Source organism: Eutrigla gurnardus, assembly GCF_963514095.1.
Source record: "Eutrigla gurnardus genome assembly, chromosome: 13".
NCBI classification, from domain to species: Eukaryota; Metazoa; Chordata; class Actinopteri; order Perciformes; family Triglidae; genus Eutrigla; species Eutrigla gurnardus.
Window position 1 is genome coordinate 11,283,266 of NC_139936.1, and position 23,057 is coordinate 11,306,322.

Here is a 23,057-nt window from a genome sequence, read left to right on the forward strand (position 1 = left end):
TTTCAGTATGGATTCATCTGAGGATTAATTTCTCAATAAATCAATTCAGCCGTTGTTATTTAAAATGAGCCCATTGCAGGTTCACACAGCCAGATTTCCAGTTAACAATCATATAAGACAAAGAACATATTGAGTGACATATTGGATAATCAAAGAAGATGACGAAAGGAAGGATACATACATTATACATTTCTTGAAAAGGATATTTCTTTAATATATAATTGTCTTTCTCTCTTCTACAGGTTTCCACCTCAGCGGCACAGTGACGGACCCCGCCACGCCCTCGACTCCGGAGCTCGTTTGCAGCGTCAGCGTCAGCTTCGATCGCTGCAAGATCACGGCGGTAACGTGCACCTGCGGCAACAAAGACATCTTCTATTGCGCCCACGTAGTGGCGCTGTCGCTTTACAGAGTACGGAAGCCCGAGCAGGTCAAACTGCACCTGCCCATCTCGGAAACCCTGTTCCAGATGAGCAGAGACCAGCTGCAGAAGTTCGTCCAGTATCTGATTTCAGTCCACCACACCGAAGTGTTGCCTACCGCGCAGAAACTGGCCGACGAGATTCTGTCGCAGAACTCGGAGATCAACCAGGTCCACGGTGAGGGAACGTGTGTGTGTGTGTGTGTGTGTGTGTGTGTGTGTGTGTGTGTGTGTGTGTGTGTGTGTGTGTGTGTGTGTGTGTGTGTGTGTGTGTGTGTGTGTGTGTGTGTGTGTGTGTGTGTGTGTGTGTGTGTGTGTGTGTGTGTGTGTGTGTGTGTGTGTGTGTGTGTGTGTGCGTGTGTGTGTGTGTTGAAGGTCGTGGGCATGTTTATGAACATGCAGGTGTGTGTGTTTGTTCCTGCCTCTACATGCATGTATTGACTGCACAATGAAGGTAAAGTGTGGCAGGATCAATGTTACTCATTAGTGAGATCTAGACAGTAAAGCAGAGACTGTGTGCTTCTAATCAACCCTATAGACCTGTTATTTACCTCTGAGAGCGGGAGGATGATACAGAAACAGTGATGAAGAGGTTAGCAGAGAGATGAAGAAAGGTGCACATCTCTCGTTATCGATAACGTGCTGCTTGCGTTAAAGGAGTCATCACCTGGTTTTATACGTATCCAGCCCCCCTTGGATCGCTTTGGATCAATTCGTAAAACTTATTAGAAAAAAAAAAAAAAATTTTAATCAAACATTGAGCTTGTTCTGACCCTTTTTCGTACCGCGATTTTATCACGCGAGATTACGCGCGAGGTTTTGACTGGTCCGGATGTGCATTGTATAATATGTAATGAGGCGCGCGTTGATTCGCCGCAGGAAGGACAGAGCCGGGGGGGCTTGCCTGCATGCAGACTCCAAAACATAATGGCGGCGCTTCGGCGATTTCAGGTAGCGGACGGGGCGGGGTTGGGTGGTGAAAGAGGGGTGGGCTTATGCAAGTAGCCGCCACGGTGACGTCACCGAAGGCGCAGAATCAAAATCTCGTGCTTTAGGAATGCACACCCTTGTGTGCTATTCCTGTTCGGAAAAAGAGCAGAAGCGAAAAAACGGCGCCACTTTCAAACTCCAGCCTTTCAGGCAAGTTTCAACTGAGGTCAAACACAGATATGCATGTTTTAACAAGAGAAATTGCGATTTCCGGGTGATGACTCCTTTAATAAAAGAGAAGACTGAAGAGCAAACTGCACAGAGAAAAAGAAACCACTGGAAACAGGAGACAGAGGAAGAACTCAGATGTGATGGAAGAATAAGGCAAAAGGAAGGGGGGGAGGCAGTCCGAAGTAGAGGCAAACAGGAAGAAAAATTCACAGGAAGGATTTTGAAGTGCCTTAGAAATGAAAAGAATAGAGAGAATGTGAGAGATGGACAATAGACAGAAAACATGACCATGAAGGACAGGAATAAAAAAGCAATCCAGAGAATGAGACGGATCTTCATCCCAGAAGTGCTGCGATGAAGAGTTTTTTTTCTTTTTTAAATTGAGAGCCTATTGATTCGTTGGCTTTCCATCAATAATGCTGTCAAACTAAAACGTGTCAATTTGATTAAAACATCTGACTTAATTATTCCTATTCAATTAACTTATTTGAGGATCATCATGTGCTTCCATTTTTTTTATTGCAGTCGTTTTTTAAAAAATACATACAAATGTATTCTAGGAAACAACATATCAGTAGTTAAGAGGGATGATAAACCGGCGTACTGTACTATCTTCCTAATGTTGTGGTATCACAAAATCAATGGGAATTGTTGAAACAACAGCACAATGTGTCTGTTTTACTTAAAGGGACATGAAGGGACGTTGCAATATTACTTTCTATGACAAGTAATGGATGTTTAGTTTGCTTTCAGATGCTTTCACAAAAAAACAAACACTTGAATATAATGAAGAATAAATGAGGATCGTATTAATCCAAGAATGCAGACCAAACAGGAGCAGGCTATAACGCATTTATGATATTGATGTTAAATTGCGGCCCATTTTTGTTTCTGAAATTGTTTCCACCTACATTGTAATCGTGTGTTTAAAATAGCGTATTGAAGGCTCAAACATGTAGTTACTGCAGATGATGCATGAGGGTGCACACAGTTTCATGGGTAACTGCAATTTATAGAGTATTTTTGTAATATAATTTAAACTGACAATCGCATAAAATGTCATTAAAAAGTAAAAATCATCGTTTCCGGTTTCACAGTTCTCGCTTTGTCTGACTAGCCGGTAAACACCTAAATAGATTCAGTTTAGTCGAACAGGATACAGAAAATCAAGGGATGTTTCTCACTTTTTTCATGTAAAAATAATGACTTAAACAACGAATCGATTTCAGAAAATAATCGGCAAATAATTTCTGTTCGACTAATCAATTAATTGTTTTGTTTCTGCTTTGAACATCACTTTGCCCTCTACAGTGGACTCTTGTGGATAAGTTCTCAATTTAATTCTCTAAAGTTAAGACAACCTCCTCCTCACACCATTATGGGATTATGATCATTTATGGTTGATAACAATGACATTTGAGGTTTTGACATTATTTTTAAATCTGTATCATAATCAGAACTAGGGCGCTTCCACATCGTATAAAAAAAAAGTTCTGAAGCCATTAAAATAAAGCTGTCATTAAGATTTAATCATTTACCAGGCCAGATTTAGAATCTCAATATGTGATCTGTTTATGCAAATAACGCATGGAAATTTAAACTGACATTTTTGGAGCTGTGAGGAGCTGAAGGCTGTGAGAGACCGGCTGCTCTGCATACATAAAGAACACGTTTTTGTAACCACTTATGGCTGCTAGCTAGTAGACAGCTAGCTGCTAGCTAGAGGTCAGCTGTAGACAGGTTGGTTAGATTGAATTCTTATTTATGAATTTCAACTCTGTGTGCGACCTTTGTCTGCACTTCTAGGAGGATGTGGTAAAACCACATAACTGCTGCTGAATGTTCCCAAATATTAATATTGTTGTGTGTGTGTGTGTGTGTAGGGGCCCCGGACCCCACAGCCGGAGCCAGCGTGGACGATGAGAACTGCTGGCATCTGGACGAGGAGCAGGTTCAGGAGCAAGTCAAGCTCTTCCTGTCGCAGGGAGGATACCACGGCTCGGGCAAGCAACTCAACCTGCTCTTCAGCAAGGTCGGCAGCCAGCTTCATTTCGCCCGTCCGCATTCAGAGCATAACAACACGCATGCATCACATACCGGCCCTGAGCGCCATAGGCGCAGGCGCCCGCTTCCTCTCGCCGCCGCAGGTCCACCTCCCTCCTCCTTTAGGTGTTCTCGTCTTTCACGCACAAATGCAGTCTCACCCTCATCCTCCCACGCTGCACCCTGGTCATAAATATGCTCCCCTTCTCTTTAGTGCACTTCTCTTCTATTCCCTTATGAAAAGAGACCTCCTCTGGTCCATGTAACCCCAGACAAAACAACTTGCATATATTGGCACATACATTAAAAGGCGGGCTGCCTCTTAGCCGGAGCTAATTGCAGAAAGGGAGTGTAACATGAAGAGAGAGAGAGAGAGGAAAAGCTCGCTCTGCGCACTACTCTGTGCCTGCGATTAAACGATTGTGTGAGAGATGTGTGGTTGTCTCTGTTGCCGGTGTATACAGTGCCAGCCTTAATATTGTGCGCTATGTAAAGACTGCAAGCCGAGGCCATTATCATCCGCCCTGCCCGGCTTTTAGGACGTCTCTGGGATTCATGCTCCTGTTACACCCTATTAGGAACACACACCCACCGACGCACAGTGTCACATGACGCGAGTGTCACACACATATCTGTAGCCGCCCTCAAACACACACCTACTGCACACGCGGTGTGTTTTTTAATAAATAACGTCGCTCTTCTTACCGTAGAGACACAAAACACACGTCACTTGTATGCTTTTTTTTTGTGAACACACAGGAAAGTTTTTGTTTATTTTTTACTGCTTTTTACTGAAAATGAGTTTTCCTGGATTTTATATCCCCAATGCACCCACGAGTGGTTGTGTTTCCTGCTGCTGGAAGATGCCGACCACCTTAGTTTACTATAAACCAGTCCCTGTTGCGATAAGGACAGCTCAGAGGAATCGAACAGTTGGAGAAGGTGAAGAAAAAACAAGGAGGAGCTGGCGGTTATTTATCCAAGAGCAATTTATTGTTATTTTAGTATCTACATTGACACATTTCTAGAAGACGAAAGAAAGGAAAATAAACAAAATACTGAAAATGTTTAGCCTAACTCTAGTCCAGTGTAGCTCTGTGTATGTTGTATGTTAAATCTCAATCTTAACTATCTGCGTAGTTGAGATATAATAAGCGCTTGAAAGATTTGTGTCTCAAGGACAGAATTTCGTCTCCTGGTTTGACGGAAGTGGCTTGCTCCCAGTTTTGACAGGTCGTATCACTTACAGGCAATGACCATGGAAATGAAATGTCAGACACTGCCCTCTAAATATCAGAGCAGTTTGTCTCCAAACATTCAGTAAGTGTGAAATAGATCTAACCCTAACAAGCATATGGGTTCGTCTGAGGCGCCTTACTCAAAGATCATGCCGTCTGAGGCCTGTATGGAACTGTGTATCCACACCTTCACTGTGTGTGTTCATCGCTCTTGTGTAACCTGTGTGTGTGTGTGTGTGTGTGCGTGCAGGTGTGTACGTCACCGTCCTCACCGTCTCCTCCTCTCTCCTCCTGCAGGTGAGGGAGATGCTGAAGATGCGTGACTCCAACGGAGCGAGGATGTTAACACTGATCACAGAACAGTTCATGGCCGACCCTCGGCTGGCGCTGTGGAGACAGCAGGGCACCACCATGACCGACAAGTACAGACAGCTCTGGGACGAGCTAGGTGAGGGAGGAACACACAACACACACACACACACACACACACACACACAAAGAATGTCCTACACGTGTGCACGCAGACACCTCCGTCCCAATATGCACAGGCACGGACAGATTTAGCAAAGTGGCCGATCGAACCCAGACACCGAGACAAAGGCACAAACACACCCCCCCGTTTGTTTATTTATCTCTTTGTGTCTAAGACAGCCCACATAGACACACGCGCTCATCACACGCACACGCTCATCCCTGTGAATGCAGGTTTGGCAGCTCAGCAAGAGTGTCTTTGTGAATTACATGGCGTTTAATGCGGCACATCGTGCATCATCCCCCCCCCCCCCCCCCCCTAATATTATGACCTCCGTAATGTTTTGAAACGCTTCACATTATATATTTAGTCGCTGTGACAGAGTCCCGCTCGCCACGCAGCCGTTGGGTTTGATATAGAGTGCAGTTCTTTTGACGGAGGTACTGTACCTACAGCAAAACACCTCCTCTCAAAAAAAAACAAAAGCCCGTCACCAGGACGGCAGGCGCGTTTGTCTCCCCGTCTTTGTTTTTTTTCCTCTAATGTCTCGGTTGATGTGGCTGCTGCCGCCGCTTTAGCTGTTGTTGATGATGATGTTCTCCCTTTGGTCTTGTTCTGCACTTTGAGGACAGCGCAGTGATCTCATCTGTTTCAATCCCACGTATTTTTGGAATTGTGTGTACGGTCTCTTTGAAGTCCACACTTCAAACCCTTCTTCCCAAGTCCTTATCACTCCCCCTGATGTGTGGTGAATGCTGCCTCTCGGCACCCTGCGCTCTCGCGCTCTCTCTCTGTCTCTCTCTCTCTCTCTCCCTCTCCCTCCCTCTCTCTCTCTCTCTCTCTCTCTCTCTCTCTCTCTCTCCCCCCTCTTTTGTCTTTCTCCCTCTTTGAGCCGCAGCTACTGCTCTCCTCGAGACACAAAGCCAAGCCTCATTCACTTGTCCTCACCCATGTCTCCTCGTCAAAATCATCTTCGCTCCCATTCCATTTTCTACTTTCCTTTTTTTCTTCTTCTCTCCCTCAGCTCTGCACCTTTTGTGTTCTTCTTTTTCTCTGCTCATGTCTCTGTCCTTGTCTCCGTCCTTCCTCCCAAACTCTCTCTGCCTTTGCACACATGCATATGTACAACACACACACACACACACACACACACACACGCACACACACACACACGGTGGAGTGTACATATCTCCAGCAGTCTTGAGAGTAAAATCCCTGAATGTGCTTGCCTCCCCAGAGACGTAGCCACTTTTCATATTCTGTTTGTTCCAATTTACTCCAAAATGATGTGTGTGCAGTCAGCGTTGCCTCGGGACTAGTTAAGTTCTCTGTTTTCACAGACTTTTTTTGTTTTTCCAGTGCAAGATGGCGGCAGCATACAAAATGTGAACTAAAAGAAAAATAAACAATGTTATGAATGCCGCACATCTTTTGGAAACTGCCTCCGGCTTTCAGTTTTGCATGATAACTGTATTTAAGATGTTTCGAAACCCTCAAAAGACGCACCTGCCTGCATTGTGTGGCTCATCGCAGACGTCATTGTCATTGTTTTAACGTTTGTGTGTGTGTGTGTGTGTGTGTGTGTGTGTGTGTGTCCAGGTGCCCTGTGGATGTGCATCGTACTGAACCCCCACTGTAAGGCGGAGCAGAAATCATCATGGCTGCGCCAGCTGCGCAGATGGAACAGCGTGGACGTCTGCCCCTGGGAGGACGGTAACCACGGCAACGAGCTGCCCAACCTCACCCACTCACTGCCTCAGGGTGCCCATGGCAACCAAGGTCAGAGATTGACAAGTTCTGTATGTCTGTCAACAACATATTTACTTTGTAATAACCCGTCTCAGGGGTGGGAGGCGCTCCACCGGCGGGGTGCATGTAGCAGTTTGTAAACATCAGCAGTGACGGCCCTGTCTCATTGAACATTACTGTCCATCACTCTGCATGCTATGGTTTTTCTTTTGCTTCACTAAACCCGAACAACCTGTTAGAGGCGATTTGTCAAAAGATTTCGTGCAGTTTAGCTGAAAACCGCCTCTCCTTTCTTCTCCACGGCAGATTGACTGCAGTGTAGACGCCGGTACAGGCTGCCAATCTTTTAGCCGATGGTTGTTTTTTTTTTATAGTCATCACGTTAATGTCCCAAAAATGAAAACGATATTCATAGATGTTTAAGTGCTCTGGTATTTTAGAATAAAAAGCTACCAAATGACCATGGAAGTGAGCCTACCATTCGTTTTCTCACTACTTGAAGCATTAAATCTTCTCACACCTCCGCCTCACACTTCTTTCTTCTCTTTCTTCTTCGTCTGCAGAGATGCGCCCCCACAGGACTGTGTTCACACGGGCCATTGAGGCCTGTGACCTGCACTGGCAGGACCGACACCTCCAGCACATTATCGCCAGTGACCTCTATGCCAACTACTGTTACCATGACAACCAGGAGGGCTCCCTCTTTGACACACGTGGCTGGCCTTTGTGGCACGGTGAGTCTATGTGCTTGTGTGCGTCAGATGAGTTATTTATATGCAATTTATTATGCAGTTGGACTGATGTATTTGGAGGAGCCACTGGAAGAATATTGGAGTCAAAGCTCTGTCTTTCCTTCAGAACATGTCCCAACGGCCTGTGCCAGGGTGGACGCCCTGCGTTCCCATGGTTACCCAAGAGAAGCCCTCCGTCTGGCCATCGCCGTGGTGAACACATTACGGCGGCAACAGCAGAGGCAACTGGAGCACTTCCGCCGACACAAAAAAGGTGAAACCACTTTTCTTTTATTGTCGGAATAAAAATTAGCAAGCAAATCATCCTCACTTATACATAAAAACACCACCATCCTTCATCCATCCCATACATAAACACCTACAATATCAAGGGAAAAGAAACTAAGAAATGTCTCCAAAAGTCAGTCTCTGGCCTTGGTTGTCATTTGGTTTTTATTCATTGTTATTATCCTTTTATTTAATTAAGAACCGCCCACTCTACTATTCCGGGACATTTTAAAGCGTTAAGATTTTTTATGTGCTTTAAAAGTACATGGATGTGTCTTTATTAACTGTCTTTATCTGCCCTGTCTTGTCTCAGAGTTGCTCCATAAAGGCCATACCTCCATAACCAACATGGAGGGCTGGGTGGGACACCCCCTAGATCCCATTGGCACCCTGTTCAGCACCCTGACAGAGTCGGGACGAGGGGGAGACGAGGGCTCCAACACCTGCCTCGACCTCTCAGGTACTGCTGACTTACTGCTGGCAGCCGGAATCAAACAAATGTACACGTATACTTAAATTTAGCTCTGGTTTTATGGCAGCACATGAAATAATACATCCTGAGCCAACACAAATCCCCCAAAAAAACCCTCTTTATGTTCTGTCTGTGCTTTCTTATTCCCCCATACTTGTACTGTATGATTTGTATCTGATATATATGACATATGCTGTATAATAACATACATGGGTAACCTAGCCACCACCCAATATTATAAGTATAGCATTTATACAAAATGAAAAGGGCTATAGATAGACACAAAATATATGTTTTTATGCACATGTTTAGAAAAACAAATTTCACATATTACTGTATACGAGTCACAGGGATAGATTTGTATTAAGGAATGGAAAAATGCATGATTTATACTCACATTTGGCAGTTGATTCATTTTTACTCTATGTAGCTGCACAATAAGACGTTTTTATTGGTCTTTCCCATTTCTCGACTTAGAATATAGATTAAAGCATAGTCTTAAGTAGACTCACCTTCAGTATCTTTGTCATATCTTATCATGTGTCCTTTTTTTTCCTCCTCTCCTAAGCTCAGCTCCCCTCGTTGCCTCCTCTGCTCACTTCTCCTCTGAGGTAGAGGAGAAGTGAGCAGAGGAATGCTCCGGAGGCGTCGGTCTTTATTTTGGACGGTGGTTGGGTTCAGACCTCTACTATGTGACTGACACAGTGGTTTTCCATATGGGACAGACTCATCTAGTTTACCGAAACCCCAGAGAATAACACAGGCATTGACTACCACTTTATGCCGACTCACTTCCTTTGTTTCAGTTCCCATTCTCCCCGTCTTAACTCTCAGTCTTCTCTCCTCCACAGACTGCTCCAGTGTCGTAAGCCGAGCGGAGCTCCAGCGGATGCCCGTGCAGCGATTGTTAGGAGATGGCGAATCGTACGTGGCGCTGGCGGTGGAGACGGCTCTGGTTGGCTTAGGCCAGCAGCGCGTGATGCCCGACGGGCTGTACGCTCAAGAGAAGGTGTGTCGCAACGAAGAGCAGCTGTTGGCCAAGCTGCAGGAAGTGGAACTGGACGACTCCCTGGTCAAAATCTTCCGTAAACAGGCCGTCTTTCTGCTGGAGGGTGAGGCAGCTAACAGATAATATTTCACCCTTTATTGTCCTTTTTTTTATTTCATTTACATCTCCCAGCCGTCTCCACACACACGGACATATACTCTCCTTTCTTTTCTCTCCCTCTCATGCACAGGGGCCTATACACATTCTTGCTAAAACAGGAAAAAACACATTGGACTCTATTTATTATCCTTTCATTTTGTGGTGCAAATAGAGGCTGGGCTGCCCTGGGCCAGACCAAAATGAGCTCTTTGCACAGTAACACCAGGGGTATTGTGTCAGCACACACATGCGTGCACACACAGCAGTGTGTACATTTACAGGACCAGGGCTGGAGTAGAATTAGGTTTGGTTATAGGAAAGGGGTGGGAGCGAGAGGGCGGGGGAGGGGAGGCGGCACATCCTGAAAAGGCTCGGCCCAGTCAAACTCCACTCCGGTCCCCACCCAAACCCCAGCCATGCCTCGGCCCCGACGCGACCACCCACCTCTGGCTCCGTTACTAATAGAGCACCAGGCTCTGAGGCCTCTGCGGGCCCCTGGAGGCTGCAGACGCGCCACTCTGTGATGTGGTCTGTGGCTTAGGAGCCTGTTGGGGTTTAAAATAACCCACCGGAGACGAGAGGAATTGTGGATGAGAAGGGGGGGGGGGGGGTCTGCACACATGACCATATGGTTTTTGACGTTGTTTTAATGCCGCTTGGCTTTGAGGGAGAAGTCACTCCTTGGTGCGTTATTAAACACAACTCAATGCACAACAAAGTAAAAAATTCACTTGAGACACTGTACATACCTTCAACCTTAAAACATTTATTGACCTGATGAGACTGATAATCGTATTATTGGAGAATTTCTTCCACCTCTCTGTTCCGCCATTAAAACCAGACGCCTCTTTTTGTGTTTTTTTTATTTGTCTTTTCGAGCAGCTGGTCCGTACTCCGGCCTCGGAGAGATCGTCCACAGAGAGAGTGTTCCCATGCACACCTTCGCCCGCTATCTCTTTACCTCTCTCCTACCTCACGACGCTGAACTGGCGTACAAAATTGCACTGAGAGCCATGCGGTAGGTCTTAAGTGTGTGTGTGTGTGTGTGTGTGTGTGTGTGTGTGTGTGTGTGTGTGTGTGTGTGTGTGTGTGTGTGTGTGTGTGTGTGTGTGTGTGTGTGTGTGTGTGTGTGTGTGTGTGTGTGTGTGTGTGTGTGTGTGTTGCCCTTATCATGCAAAACCTTGTAACTGACATTTTTATTGATTTTCATTTGAAGATTTAAATGCTGATTTTTGGATTAATAAAATCCTCCCAAGTTCGGCCTAATGGAGCCTTTTTAAATCATTACGGTGGAAAACTCTTAAACACGCAGGCAGATTAATCACAAAATATGTCTGTTTTAAGCTGAAATCTGAAAGTGGAGGCTCGCATTCAGATTGGTCCAGAAATATCATGTAGTGATCTCTCCTGTTCTAGTGCAGAGTACCGAATGGCTGAATCATTTTTAGAGGACTTTAGAGATGCAAGGATGGTAACAAAAGCGTAGTACTTTGCCTATGTTCTTACATGTGGATGTGTGGAGGCCGCGTTTACAGTAGTTGGGGTTGTGGGTCCGACTATGCACTTTTCGTGTGATCTCTCTACGTTAAGCTTCCGGCGTGTAGTCATCTGTGGACAATGTGTACATGTGTATGTGTGCTAATCAGTCTGCGCTGCTGTGTTTTGATGTTGTGACTAGTGGGAGCTGGATCAGTGAATATTAATTACATTAATGAGAGTGTAATTAGTGTGGCTGTAATGAGGAGGAAGCGCACACACACACACACACACACACACAGAGGCCAACAGGGAGAGGGCAGTGTGGGAAAGATGTTTGTTGTGTTTCTACAAAGCTTCTCAGAGTCCATCACTGAGAAACTGGCAAATGATTAGTGAATGAATTAAGTTTGTGTTTTCTGGCTTGCCCCACCGTGTGTCACAGTCGGACAAACGCAGAACAAAAAGGACAACAAATACATCATTCACACTTTTTCCTCCCGTTAACCAGTTAGGAGGTGTCGGGAATTGAAGTAACGTGCGAACAAAACCAAAACAACGCGGTTGGCTTTCTCATTGGGAGGGGGGGGGGGGGGGGGGGGGTGGGTGTGCAGTTTCAAGGTTGCACTTCCAACCGCCGAGTGTCCCTCCTCGCCTCTAAACCCGAGTCCCAAACCCGTTTTCCCTGAGTCAGCCACTCCCCTCCCTCCCCTTTCGCTACTTCCCTGCACCTTCTCTACTTCCTCCCCTCACCTCCTCCATCCTCACTCCCGTGGTGTGAAACCGGCGATTTAGAATAATATGGCCACTTATGGGTGCTCCTGGGAGCCAGGGGTGTCTACTCAGCACATAATGAATGTGTGTAATGTAGCGTAGTGTAATATGATAGCATATACCTCCCCGCTCCCACGGGACGGCGGACAGTTAAATATAGAGGAGGAGGTAAAGGAACCAGGGCTATTTTAATGGACCCATTATAACACTATCATTGATACAAGGAGAGAGAAAAGCTCTCTCTCTCTCTCTCATTTACACACACACTCACTTTTTCACTTTCCACTTGCTTTCTCTATTTGTCTTCTCCTTCACAGTTGCTCTTTTTTTTTTTTTTTTTTTTCAACGTGAGGGAGTCAGACTGCCTCCATACACAAACGCATATCCAGTATTTTAAAGTGTGTGTGTTCATGCAGTGCGCATGAAGTCAATTCAAGTGTGTGAGAGAGCAGCATATGCTGTGAGATGGCTTGGTGTGTGTGTGTGTGTGTGTGTGTGTGTGTGTGTGTGTGTGTGTGTGTGTGTGTGTGTGTGTGTGTGTGTGTGTGTGTGTGTGTGTGTGTGTGTGTGTGTGTGTGTGTGTGTGTGTGTGTGTGTGTGTGTGTGTGTGTGTGTGTGCAGCCAACGCAAAAACAGAGGAGCTGCCTACTGGTTCACGGGCTGCCCAGAATTTAACTGCAGCCACAGAAAGAAGAAGAAGAAGCTTGCTGCCTCTCCAGAGTCCTTATTGCAACTCCTTGGATGCCAAAGAGACGAATCCCTGCAGCCTGCTATCATATGAGATTTCCATACGAGATACAAGTCTTCCAGTGCTAATTAATCTAGATCTGCGCTGTAATCCACAACCTTTGATCTTCGGCATTAATCCCTAATCTTTCAATGCAGCGCTGGATGTGATAACCGTAGTCTGAGGATGAGCTGATACAGTGACGCTCCCAGGTAGCAGGCGTCCCTTTGTGTCGTCCAACACGGCACCAACCGTCACTGATGCTCAACAGCGTTTTAGTGCTCTGGTCGCTTCTTGCAACACATGATCTTGGCTAGCGTCATCATATTTTATAAACTCATCATATGCTTTGTGTTTAGAACCTGCATTTGAAAAAATAACTATAGCTGTTTAGATAGTGTTTTATATTATGGTGTTGCAGCAAAACGTGGCATGAAGTGGAAATACTAAAGTGAAAGTACTTCAAAATTGTACTGAACTTCAATGTACTTGACACATAAGTATGCACACACAGGTAATATTAATATGCTCAATATATATGATTTTTTTTTAAATACGTGTAACCATTTGGACCATAAATGCCGCAGAGTAGAGAGTATCACTGTGTGTATCCCAAGAGTTCACGTTTTAATTCCGCTGAATGATGACGTGCATGTGAGTCACAGAAAATCCCACTACCCCTGAAGCTCACACAACTTGTTCGACACCTTTCGACAAAAATGCACAGGCTAAAAAAAATGAGACGATTTTTCTTGGATTACTGAGAAGTGACACTGAAATATGTTTGAGATTTTTACCTGACAGTGAGAAACTTGTTGTAAACAATGCTCCCCTCAAAGCGGACGTCATTTCAAGCAGCCGAGGCACTCGAGAGGAGTGAACTAAAATGAGGGGGGTTGGGGGTCACGTGTCGGGTCACGCGTGACTTGATCCCTGAGTCTGGCATCGTGAAGGCGTGCAACTTGGGGTTAGCGCGTAGAGTGGAGGTCTTCCAGCGGATGTGGCACTTAGGGGATGGATGTGTTCTTGATGGATTGTAATAGTGAAGCGTGTTTACAGTCAGGGGGGGAAAGGTATGAGTTAGAGAGGTCAGTAGTCATGGTGACGCTGACCAGAACTCCTTACGGGCCCTGGGATTTAGGTAAAACCTAACTCGACTGCTTTTTGTCAACGCCTCCGTCTTTCTTCTTCACTTTCACTTGTTTTGCATCTTCATGTATGTGGATTCAAACTGTGCAATTCAGTGTGTACGTGCTCCTTACCATCGTCCAAATCTACTTAAAACTACAGTAAACATCTGATTCCGACTGTGTCCCACATCGTCACCTTGGATATTTCTGCTATGATAAGCATTACTGTGTTGCTTTCAGATGTGACAGGGTGCTAGAGGACCTGTGTGACACCAGAGCTCCCCCCCCCCATCTTTCCCCACAGCCTCACACAGGGATTGATCACCTCGTCCTGCTCACTGTTAGTGTTTTATATATCATCGATAATACCGGTCTTGGCAGCGCTGTAAAGAAATATGAGTTTAATTTGATGTTTTAAGCACGCTTGTCATTGAGTTGAGCGTTTGTATATTGTTATTGCGTAGTAGAGGAGATGATCATGTTTATAACCAGCGTGCACCGTTTTACAGTGGTTTACAAGCAGAGTCCGCAGTACTTAGAATAAATGCTTGGGAGCGATACATTGGGATTTTTTTCTTTTTCAGCGTTTATTTGTCTATTGTTGCTTGTTTCTCATGGACCAGTAGGCCCTGTATGGATTTTCTTCCCAACATTTGGAGGAGGTTATTTTTCAGCAACCCAGGCCTCTCGAGCTCCTATCCAATGGAGGCCTCTGGCTCTCTGGTGAAAACCAAACAAAGACAGGAATGTTGATGAGGCCTCCATCTTTACCCAGGGACCTTCTTTTTTTTTTTTGCTTTGCTACACCCCAGGAATCTTCCAGAAGGCCCCAGTGTGGTGGGAGCTTTAAGTAGATCTTTAGATGTGTGTGGAATGAACCCGACTGTTGTTAAAGCTCCCAAACATCTCCGTTTTACACCAAGTGTCCATGTTGACGGGGTTTTTTTGTTCACCCTGTTCAGAGACCAGTCCTACTTGTGACCCCTTGGGCAAAACGCAGTGAAGAGTGGGCTGTTTATTATATTTTTTATTTTTTTAACATATTTCACTCATGTGGCAATAGTATCACATGCACTTTGCTCTGAAATTGAAACTGACATTTAGCATCACATCGCTTTTACAAGGTTGCTTTGATGCGTTTTCAAAAGGGCAGGTGTGTCTGTCTCTGTGTGTGTGTGTGTGTGTGTGTGTATGTGCTGGCACTTTTCATTCATGTGTGTCGGTATTTGTTTGATGTGTGTCCAGCCTTACGGGGCTGGAAGGTGAATTCCCTAATTTCCCCGTGGACTCAATTAGCTTTGTGATTGGCTGAGAGAAGGCCAGGTTGTGCTGTCTTCTGAAGGAAAGAAGACCTTTGAAACTGAGGTTCGGAGCGGAGGGAAGAGAAGTGAAGCAGAATAGGAGATGAGCCGGCCGCAGTGGTAATGGTGTTGGTGGTGGTGCTGGTGAAGACTTGGCCCTGTCAGTGTTATTATAATGAGAGAGAGAGAGAGAAACTAGTGGGGCCCCTTCATCCACTAGCAGGTGTTGCGCGGCTCTGACTTCATTATGACCAATTAGAGTGAAGAAAATACTAATTATACCTGGGTTTCTAGGTGATTAAATGCTAGGTTGGAAGTAAATTGCAGGAAAAGGCTAACTGTAATCCCCCTGTGATCCCTAAAGTCATTTTCATTTTGAAGTCACTTTCAGACCATATCATAATGAAGCCCTTTTCTGTCCTTGCCTGATTTTGATGATTCGTGGAACTTCTCTGCTTCTCTTGATTATCGTTCACTCTATTTCTCTGCCAACATAACTTTTTAATACTCTGGTTAATGCTCATTTAAAATAGATCATTTGAGGTATATGAAAACATGATCTGGATCTAATTTTTCTGTCTGTTTCTCCGCCAGGTTGCCGGTGTTGGAGTCGACGGCCTCGTCCGGTGACCTGTCACGACCCCACCACATCGTGTCCGTGGTGCCCAACCGCTACCCGCGCTGGTTCACCCTGAGCCACATAGAGTCTCAGCAGTGTGAGCTGGCCTCCACCATGCTCACTGCTGCCAAAGGTGTGGATATGTTTCGCAAACACACACACACCCGGACAAACACATATTGTACACAGAAAAAGATCTGTGCTGCTAGCTTACTCAGTGTTAGTGAAGGCTCTCAGATGGACCCGTATCATCCCAGTCTAAGGCATTCCTCTGTTCAAATCCTTTTCTAGGTGACAGTCGCAGGCTGGAAACAGTCCTGGAGTCCATCCAGAAAAACATTCACTCTTCGTCGCACATTTTCAAACTGGCACAAGATGCGTTCAAGATCGCCACGCTGATGGACAGCCTGCCTGACATCACACTTCTCAAAGTCTCTCTTGAGCTGGGGTTGCAGGTGCGTAAATACATCCACAAAACGGGCAGCGCTGTATATTTATTGGTACTCTTGTAGGAGGTTGTCAGCTTGTAAATGTGTATGCGTGTGCACGTCGGGCCGTGCTCGCTCTGTGATTCAGCAGAATCACCGTTTTAGTCTGGAGATGATTGACATCCCTTTTGTCACGTATGAGCAATGGGAATATTTTACTCAAAGGCAATCTTATTCTTCGGAGTGGATATGAAACCTTGAAATTATAGATATTTGATCTTTTTTTTTTTAACAGGGAAAAGTTTGCAGCTTCTGAGGATGAGATCTACTGTACATGATGCCACGATTGTAATATGTTGAGATCTGTTGGGTCAATGGAAGGACTTTGTATCTGTACTTTACTTGAGTAAAACGTTTACTCCCTACATTTTAAAACAAATACATGTACTTTCTACTCCTTACATTTTCAAATAACGTTAGTTACTTTAGTTGTAATGCATTTATGGGGAATTATCAATTATTTTTCTCTCATTAATATGACGCAAAATTCAGTTAGCCTTGCAGAAAAACTATAAACGTCCTTCAAATTGATACATTTAACTTTGTACTTTGAGTACTTTTCCGAGCCTGTACTTTTTCACTTTTACTTGAGTAAAGGAGGTTGAATCAGTACTTGTTTTGAAGTACGTGTACTTCTACTTGAGTATAGAATGTCTGTACGTTTGTGTCCATTCCGGAAGCGTAAACGTGTTTGGAAAAAGGGTTGAAGATGACTCAACGGATCACGTTGCTATTTTCTGACTGAAGGGCTGCTTTTGTGCACCTCTGGAACATTTTGAGGGTTGATGTTAAAAACAAGTGATTGTCGGACAAAAAGCAGACAGAAAAACATTTTAGCAGGATTTTTCCCTTCTGCCAGTCTTTAATACGATTGTTTAATTTTAACTTTGTAAAGAGTGATTGTGTTTTTGTGATTTTACACAAAAAAAGTGGGTGGATTTTTAAATAGTTCTTTGACATTTGTCAAACAAGCCTGTACTGCTGCACCAAGCTGATCTTGGACAGACTACATTCCGTTTCCAAACCTTTTGCTTGAGCGTCATCATCATAGCAGCTCTGGCCTTCAGCCAGTTACAAGATACAAATGAGAAGTGAAATAGGAAAAAAAGATTTGAGCATTTTTGAGGACAAATCAACCATGAAAAAAGTATTGATTGTTGAAAAAAGTGTACTTGCCCTTACAGCTATTCAACCTGTTGAATAAAACACTCAAACTAGTCCTCAATGGGAATGGTGAAGATTTTTCAGTTTCCTTGTGCAGTTTGTTCCAAATGAGAGAGTTTAAGGTTGTTTGAAATGTTTCCGCTACAACTCACCCGTTATTCCTCCTTTCTTTTCCCGTCTTCCTCAGGTGATGAGAATAACTCTGTCGACGTTAAACTGGAGGAGGAGAGAGATGGTGCGCTGGTTAGTCACATGTGCCACTGAAGTGGGTAAGTGCGACATGTTTAACGTTTCTGTCTGACCGCTCGAAGAGCTACTTGATCTAATCTCTTCATATTCCAACTTTTTCTTCATCCTGTCCCATCTGTGTCTGCCAGGTGTGTACGCACTGGACAGCATCATGCAGAGCTGGTTCACCCTCTTCACCCCCACAGAAGCCACCAGCATCGTGGCCACCACTGTCATGTCCAACAGCACCATCGTCCGCCTCCACCTGGACTGCCACCAGCAGGAGAACCTGGCCTCATCCGCCCGCACCCTCGCCCTGCAGTGTGCCATGAAGGACCCCCAGAACTGCGCCCTCTCTGCTCTAACACTCTGTGAAAAGGACCACATTGCCTTCGAGACAGCCTACCAGATTGTACTGGACGCGGCGGCGACGGGGATGAGCTACACGCAGCTGTTCACCATAGCACGCTACATGGAGCACCGCGGCTACCCGATGCGGGCGTATAAGCTGGCGACGTTAGCCATGGCTCACCTAAACCTCAGTTACAACCAGGACACGCACCCGGCCATCAACGACGTGCTCTGGGCCTGCGCGCTCAGCCACTCGCTGGGGAAGAACGAGCTGGCCGCCGTCATCCCCCTGGTGGTCAAGAGCGTGAAGTGCGCCACCGTGCTGTCGGACATTTTGCGGCGGTGCACGCTGACCACGCCGGGCATGGTGTCGGCGCTGCACAGTCGCAGGAACTCTGGGAAGCTGATGTCCCTGGACAAGGCGCCGCTCAGGCAGCTGCTGGACGCAACCATCGGGGCCTACATCAACACCACGCACTCACGGCTCACACACATCAGCCCGCGCCACTACAGCGAGTTCATCGAGTTCCTGGGCAAGGCCCGGGAGACTTTCATGATGGCTCACGACGGACACATTCAGTTCACCCAGTTCATAGACAACCTGAAACAGATCTACAAGGGCAAAAAGAAACTAATGATGCTGGTGAGGGAGAGGTTCGGCTGAGGGCGAGGCCGGGGGTCGCCCAAAAAAAACTCTCCTCCCACACTAGTACTTTTATATTAACTTAAGTCTGCCTTTTGAACTTCTTTTGGACTTATAAAATAGACAAGTGAAAAGAGGGATGTGACTTGTAGAATGAAGCAAAAAAGAGAAAGGAAAAGATGACAAAAAATCAACAGAGCCACACGCGGTATTATCGTTCTTGCTGTTGTTATTGTTATAAACATTATTACTATTATTATTATTAATAATATTATTACTACTATGTGTACAGAAGTGTTTTTATTTTTCAGAAGAGAGGAAATTTGTCACGTTGTGAATGTTGTGTGTATTTCTCTACATGTGTGCGAGAGGAAAATGAAAAGTGAAATGGCTTTTTTTTTTTATTTGTGTTCTTTTATTTTTATGATTTAAGGCATCTTTTCCCCCCCTTTCCCAGTGTATATTGAGTTATATGTTGTCAAGTGGCTGAAGCCCTTCTACAATAGCGCTCATGTAAAAACATAAAAGAAGAAGAAGAAGAAAAAAAAAAACTGTCTCGGCATCCTCAAAGAGAAACTAAGGCTTTAAACCACACAGAGCACCTCCCTCTGTCCAGGCCCTCACTGGTGGGCGCTGGGCAGCACTGCACAGCTCGGCTCGGCTCGGCTCGGCACAGCTTGAGTTAGCACTGACAGAAAGCCGCCATCAGCATTTCTTTAGACACGGCAGTAGCAGCAGCAGCACTTGAGCAGCCATTAGTTTTTTCTCTGGGTCCCAGGCATTAGCTTCATTACACACAGCAATGCTTAGCTACCGCGTGTTATCGTTGCAATCCTCCCCAAACCTCCATAATGAGTACCTGTTATAGACAGAGGACAGTATGCAGGCGCTGCAGTGATGGCACACTACACAAAGATAATGAGTATTATTATTACATTAATGTAATGTAGTACAGCTGTGATTTTTTTAACAGCCCCATGTTTGACTAAATAACCGTTCCAGTGGAAGTTAAGACGACTACCTCATGATACGGTATTGAACCTGCTCCCCATTTATTTATTTATATTTTTTTTGCTATCATGATATGTATCATCTACTGTGTGATAGCTGACAGTTTTAATCAAAAGAGGAGAGTCACTAGTGAGACCAAGAGGAGATGTGGAGTCCCGTCGAGTGCTCCTGCACCCGGCTCTGCTGTACGTCACTGCCCCGGCATCGGTACTTATCCCCCCCCCGCAAATAAAAAAATCTAAATCGGGTCAAACCAGACTTTGGAAGACGTGTCCGTCAGCCCTCTCTCATCTCCCAACAGCCACCATTGTACGGTATTTTTCAGACTAGGCCAGTGTCATTTCCCTCTGTGCATGTGAATCATAGAAATTAGACTTTCTACTGTTAAAGTTCATTGTGTGGAACCTTCAGTAATTGTCAACCAGAACGTTCTCAGGGATTTCTCTAAACAGGAAAAAAAAAAAAAAAAAAAAAAGGCGGAACAAATGAACGACTGACTACAGGAAAGAGACAAAAACATGACACAACATGAGCGAGCATTTATTGTACTCTGTATATATGCCATAGTATATGTCTGAATATGGAGGATCTGAAAGTATATGTTAACTAATTTATACAGAGTATTCTATGTAATGTGAAATACTTGAAGCCGCTGTAGTTTGCTCTCTCTCTCTCTTTCTCTCTCTCTCGCTCGCTCTCCTTCTCTCTCTTGTCTTGTTTTGTTTTCTTTTGTCTTTTGTTGAAAACCGTACATATCAGAAGGACTAGACCGACCTTGGTGATGTCTTTTTTTTTTGGACTCACAAGGCCTCGTGTGTTCATACTTGAGACGCTGGATGCCCGTCATGAAAATGCAGGTTGAGTCAAATCGGTGACGGCGGAGAAACGAGTTGTTGTTCATTCCTGCTGACTAAAGCATAGAAAGGAGGCTGGAGGAAGACTACTTCAGGCCAATGGTCGATACATGTTTGAAAACACAATACAGGACTCAATTATGCATGTAAGCTGTTGCACTAGCCTAGTTTTTCATAGGATCCTATGGGGGGGTGTGGGAAAAAAACTGTAATGTGCTTTAAACAGGACCTTATTGGAGATGAATCTGGTCAAAAATCATGTATTTATCTGTCCAGCCTTACATGCATTTAAAGACATCTCTTGGCTGAAGTCTGCCTCGTGTTGCATTAATATAACCCTTATCAGAGTAACTTCATAGTTGTGAAACTCAACAAGAATCATGTTGATTATTATGCACAGGTTCAATCTAGCTAAGATTTTAAAAAAAGAAACACAAAAAAAAACAAGTCTCCTCAGTTCTCCCTTTCATTCACCGCAGCATTTCCAGTGTCTCCGCAATGTTCAGCTGTCCTATCATTACTTGCCTTTTTACCTTCTTTATATGTCTGATTTTTTTTCTTTTTTTTCTGTGCATTTTTTTTAAAATTCTATCTTGTGTTCATTAAAGATAAAAGCAGCCTTTTCTCTTGCCTTGTCTTAACGCTTTAAAGTAACCAAACAGGAGATCTATCTAACAACCAAACGCGTTCTAAGAGGTGAGAGACAACCCACCTTGGTCCCAGCTTTAGTGTCCTTAATTAGTAAGTGAATGGCTGTGTAACTCATGCTTTAACAAAGCAATTCCTCATGTGTGTTTGGTGAAAAATACGTTGTCCGGTGTCTCTTGATCTCTTCAGAAACAATTTCCTCTGAGTCTTTCTAGCTGTTTTTTTATTTTCTTCTTTCTTTTTTTTTTCGTTCGTTTGTGTAGGAATCTTCTGCTCTCCCATTTTATTTATTACAATGACCCATGTATACATGCTTATGAAATTAAGATTTGATACACCGATATCAATTTATTTATGTAACTAAATCACTGTTTTATAATCTTGTTAATGAGTCAATAATTGATTTTTTTTTTGTTTTTTTTTTGTTTTAATAAAAGTTAGTTTTTTGAAATGTATATTCACGCCCTCTGCTTTTCCTTTTGCATCCTGACCCAGGAAGTGTTTTTTTTTTTGTTTTTTTTCTGCAGTTGCATTTTTGTCTTGAAAGTGTGTCATGGATTGTTATGGGACTCACGTGGCCTGTGAGCTTAAAGGGCGCATGTGTTGCGTATCAGTGAGAGCCGATCAGTCGGGACCGTCCCGATCTCCGTCAACAGCGGTGTCAGAAAAAGCCAGAGAGGGATCACTCTCGCTGGCGGCGGCTTTCGTGCTGTCAGCTCGGGCGAGCTGACGAGGAATATGAAACGTATCAATTGATATTCCCATGGTCTTTGTAGCTTCTGTCAGGCAGCCAGGGATCAGCCAACCACAGTAACCTGTTTACATGCATCCAACACTGACAGTGGTGCCACAGGATGACTAAATCAGTGTACGCAGTTTGTCAGGTGTGCGTGTATTTGTATAGACACGTTTGTGTGCGTGCTCCTTCTTGTTTGCATGCCTGTGTGTGTCTGTCTTCCTGTGAGTGTGTGTGTGTGTTCAGGCCTTTAGGGAGTGAATGGGAACAGGTGGTAGCTCCAGACTACAGGAGCTCCTGACAGCAGTAAGGTCCCCAGACTCCCAGCCCCTCATTAAACATTGACACAAAAACACTGCAACTGTCTGTGTGTGAACAGTAATGAAGCGCAGACGGCTTTACCGGTATACGCCGCAACTTCGCACAGCACGCGCTCTCCGTTTCCGTGTGCGTGTGTGTGTTGTCCATCTGTGTGCGCTCATTAATGAGGCACATTTGTCCATAGAGGTGTCCGCTTAGATATGGAGGATTTCGTCAGGTTTGGCAACAAAAGCTCACGTCTGCTGTCAGAGGCCAGACAGAACTGTCCATTTGTTATGTGATGGATGCCTGCCTGCGAGATAAAGTGTGTGTGTGTGTGTCGGAGCATAAAAGCTCCCACGTATGTGTGTATCCATGCAAGTCGGCACACGCTTGTCCGTGTGTGTGTGTGTGTGTGTGTGTGAGACACCACTTCCTGCGTGTCTGACCTGTGCTCAGGTCCCTGCTCAGTTCCAGTTGGTAATGACGTCCCTTGGGTGCAGCGCGTACAGCAGCCTCCTCCGGTCTGTCTCACTGTATACTCCTAATGACATCATGATCACACGCCAGCCCCTTTCATGCCAAAAGCCCTCTTCCTCACCATCCCCGTCAAAACTCCCATCTAGAGCGTTCCACTCCCTCCCTTTTTCACCAGCTCTTTCACACACGTCCTACGCCAACCGCCGGCTTCACAACACATCAAAAGCGTGACATTTTCCCCTGTAGAGCTGTTATTCTTTATAGTTTCACCGATACAAAACACATTTTCAAGTCAAACCCCAAAGTTATGTGTTGAGTCTGTGTTTCGAATGTGACATAGATTGTAGTGGCAGGAAAAGCGCTGTAAAGCCAGATGCAGGGGAGTTTATCTTTACATTAAAAGGC

General features: G+C 44.9%; 1 protein-coding gene across 1 annotated transcript in view; it reads left to right on the forward strand.

Annotated features, from left to right (window-relative positions):
* Positions 1-21,591, forward strand: part of LOC311022862 (zinc finger SWIM domain-containing protein 6-like) — a 45,272-nt gene extending 23,681 nt beyond the window's left edge. Inside the window, exons 2-14 of the mRNA XM_084024438.1 lie at positions 243-599; positions 3,466-3,614; positions 5,161-5,311; positions 6,935-7,114; positions 7,648-7,818; positions 7,943-8,089; positions 8,417-8,563; positions 9,427-9,687; positions 10,605-10,740; positions 15,725-15,882; positions 16,041-16,204; positions 17,589-17,670; positions 17,779-21,591. Of these exons, the coding sequence (XP_083880564.1) occupies positions 243-599; positions 3,466-3,614; positions 5,161-5,311; positions 6,935-7,114; positions 7,648-7,818; positions 7,943-8,089; positions 8,417-8,563; positions 9,427-9,687; positions 10,605-10,740; positions 15,725-15,882; positions 16,041-16,204; positions 17,589-17,670; positions 17,779-18,644 (2,969 nt within the window). The 3' untranslated portion in view covers positions 18,645-21,591. The remainder of the gene's footprint in view (positions 1-242; positions 600-3,465; positions 3,615-5,160; positions 5,312-6,934; positions 7,115-7,647; positions 7,819-7,942; positions 8,090-8,416; positions 8,564-9,426; positions 9,688-10,604; positions 10,741-15,724; positions 15,883-16,040; positions 16,205-17,588; positions 17,671-17,778) is intronic.
* Positions 21,592-23,057: the final 1,466 nt, after the last annotated feature.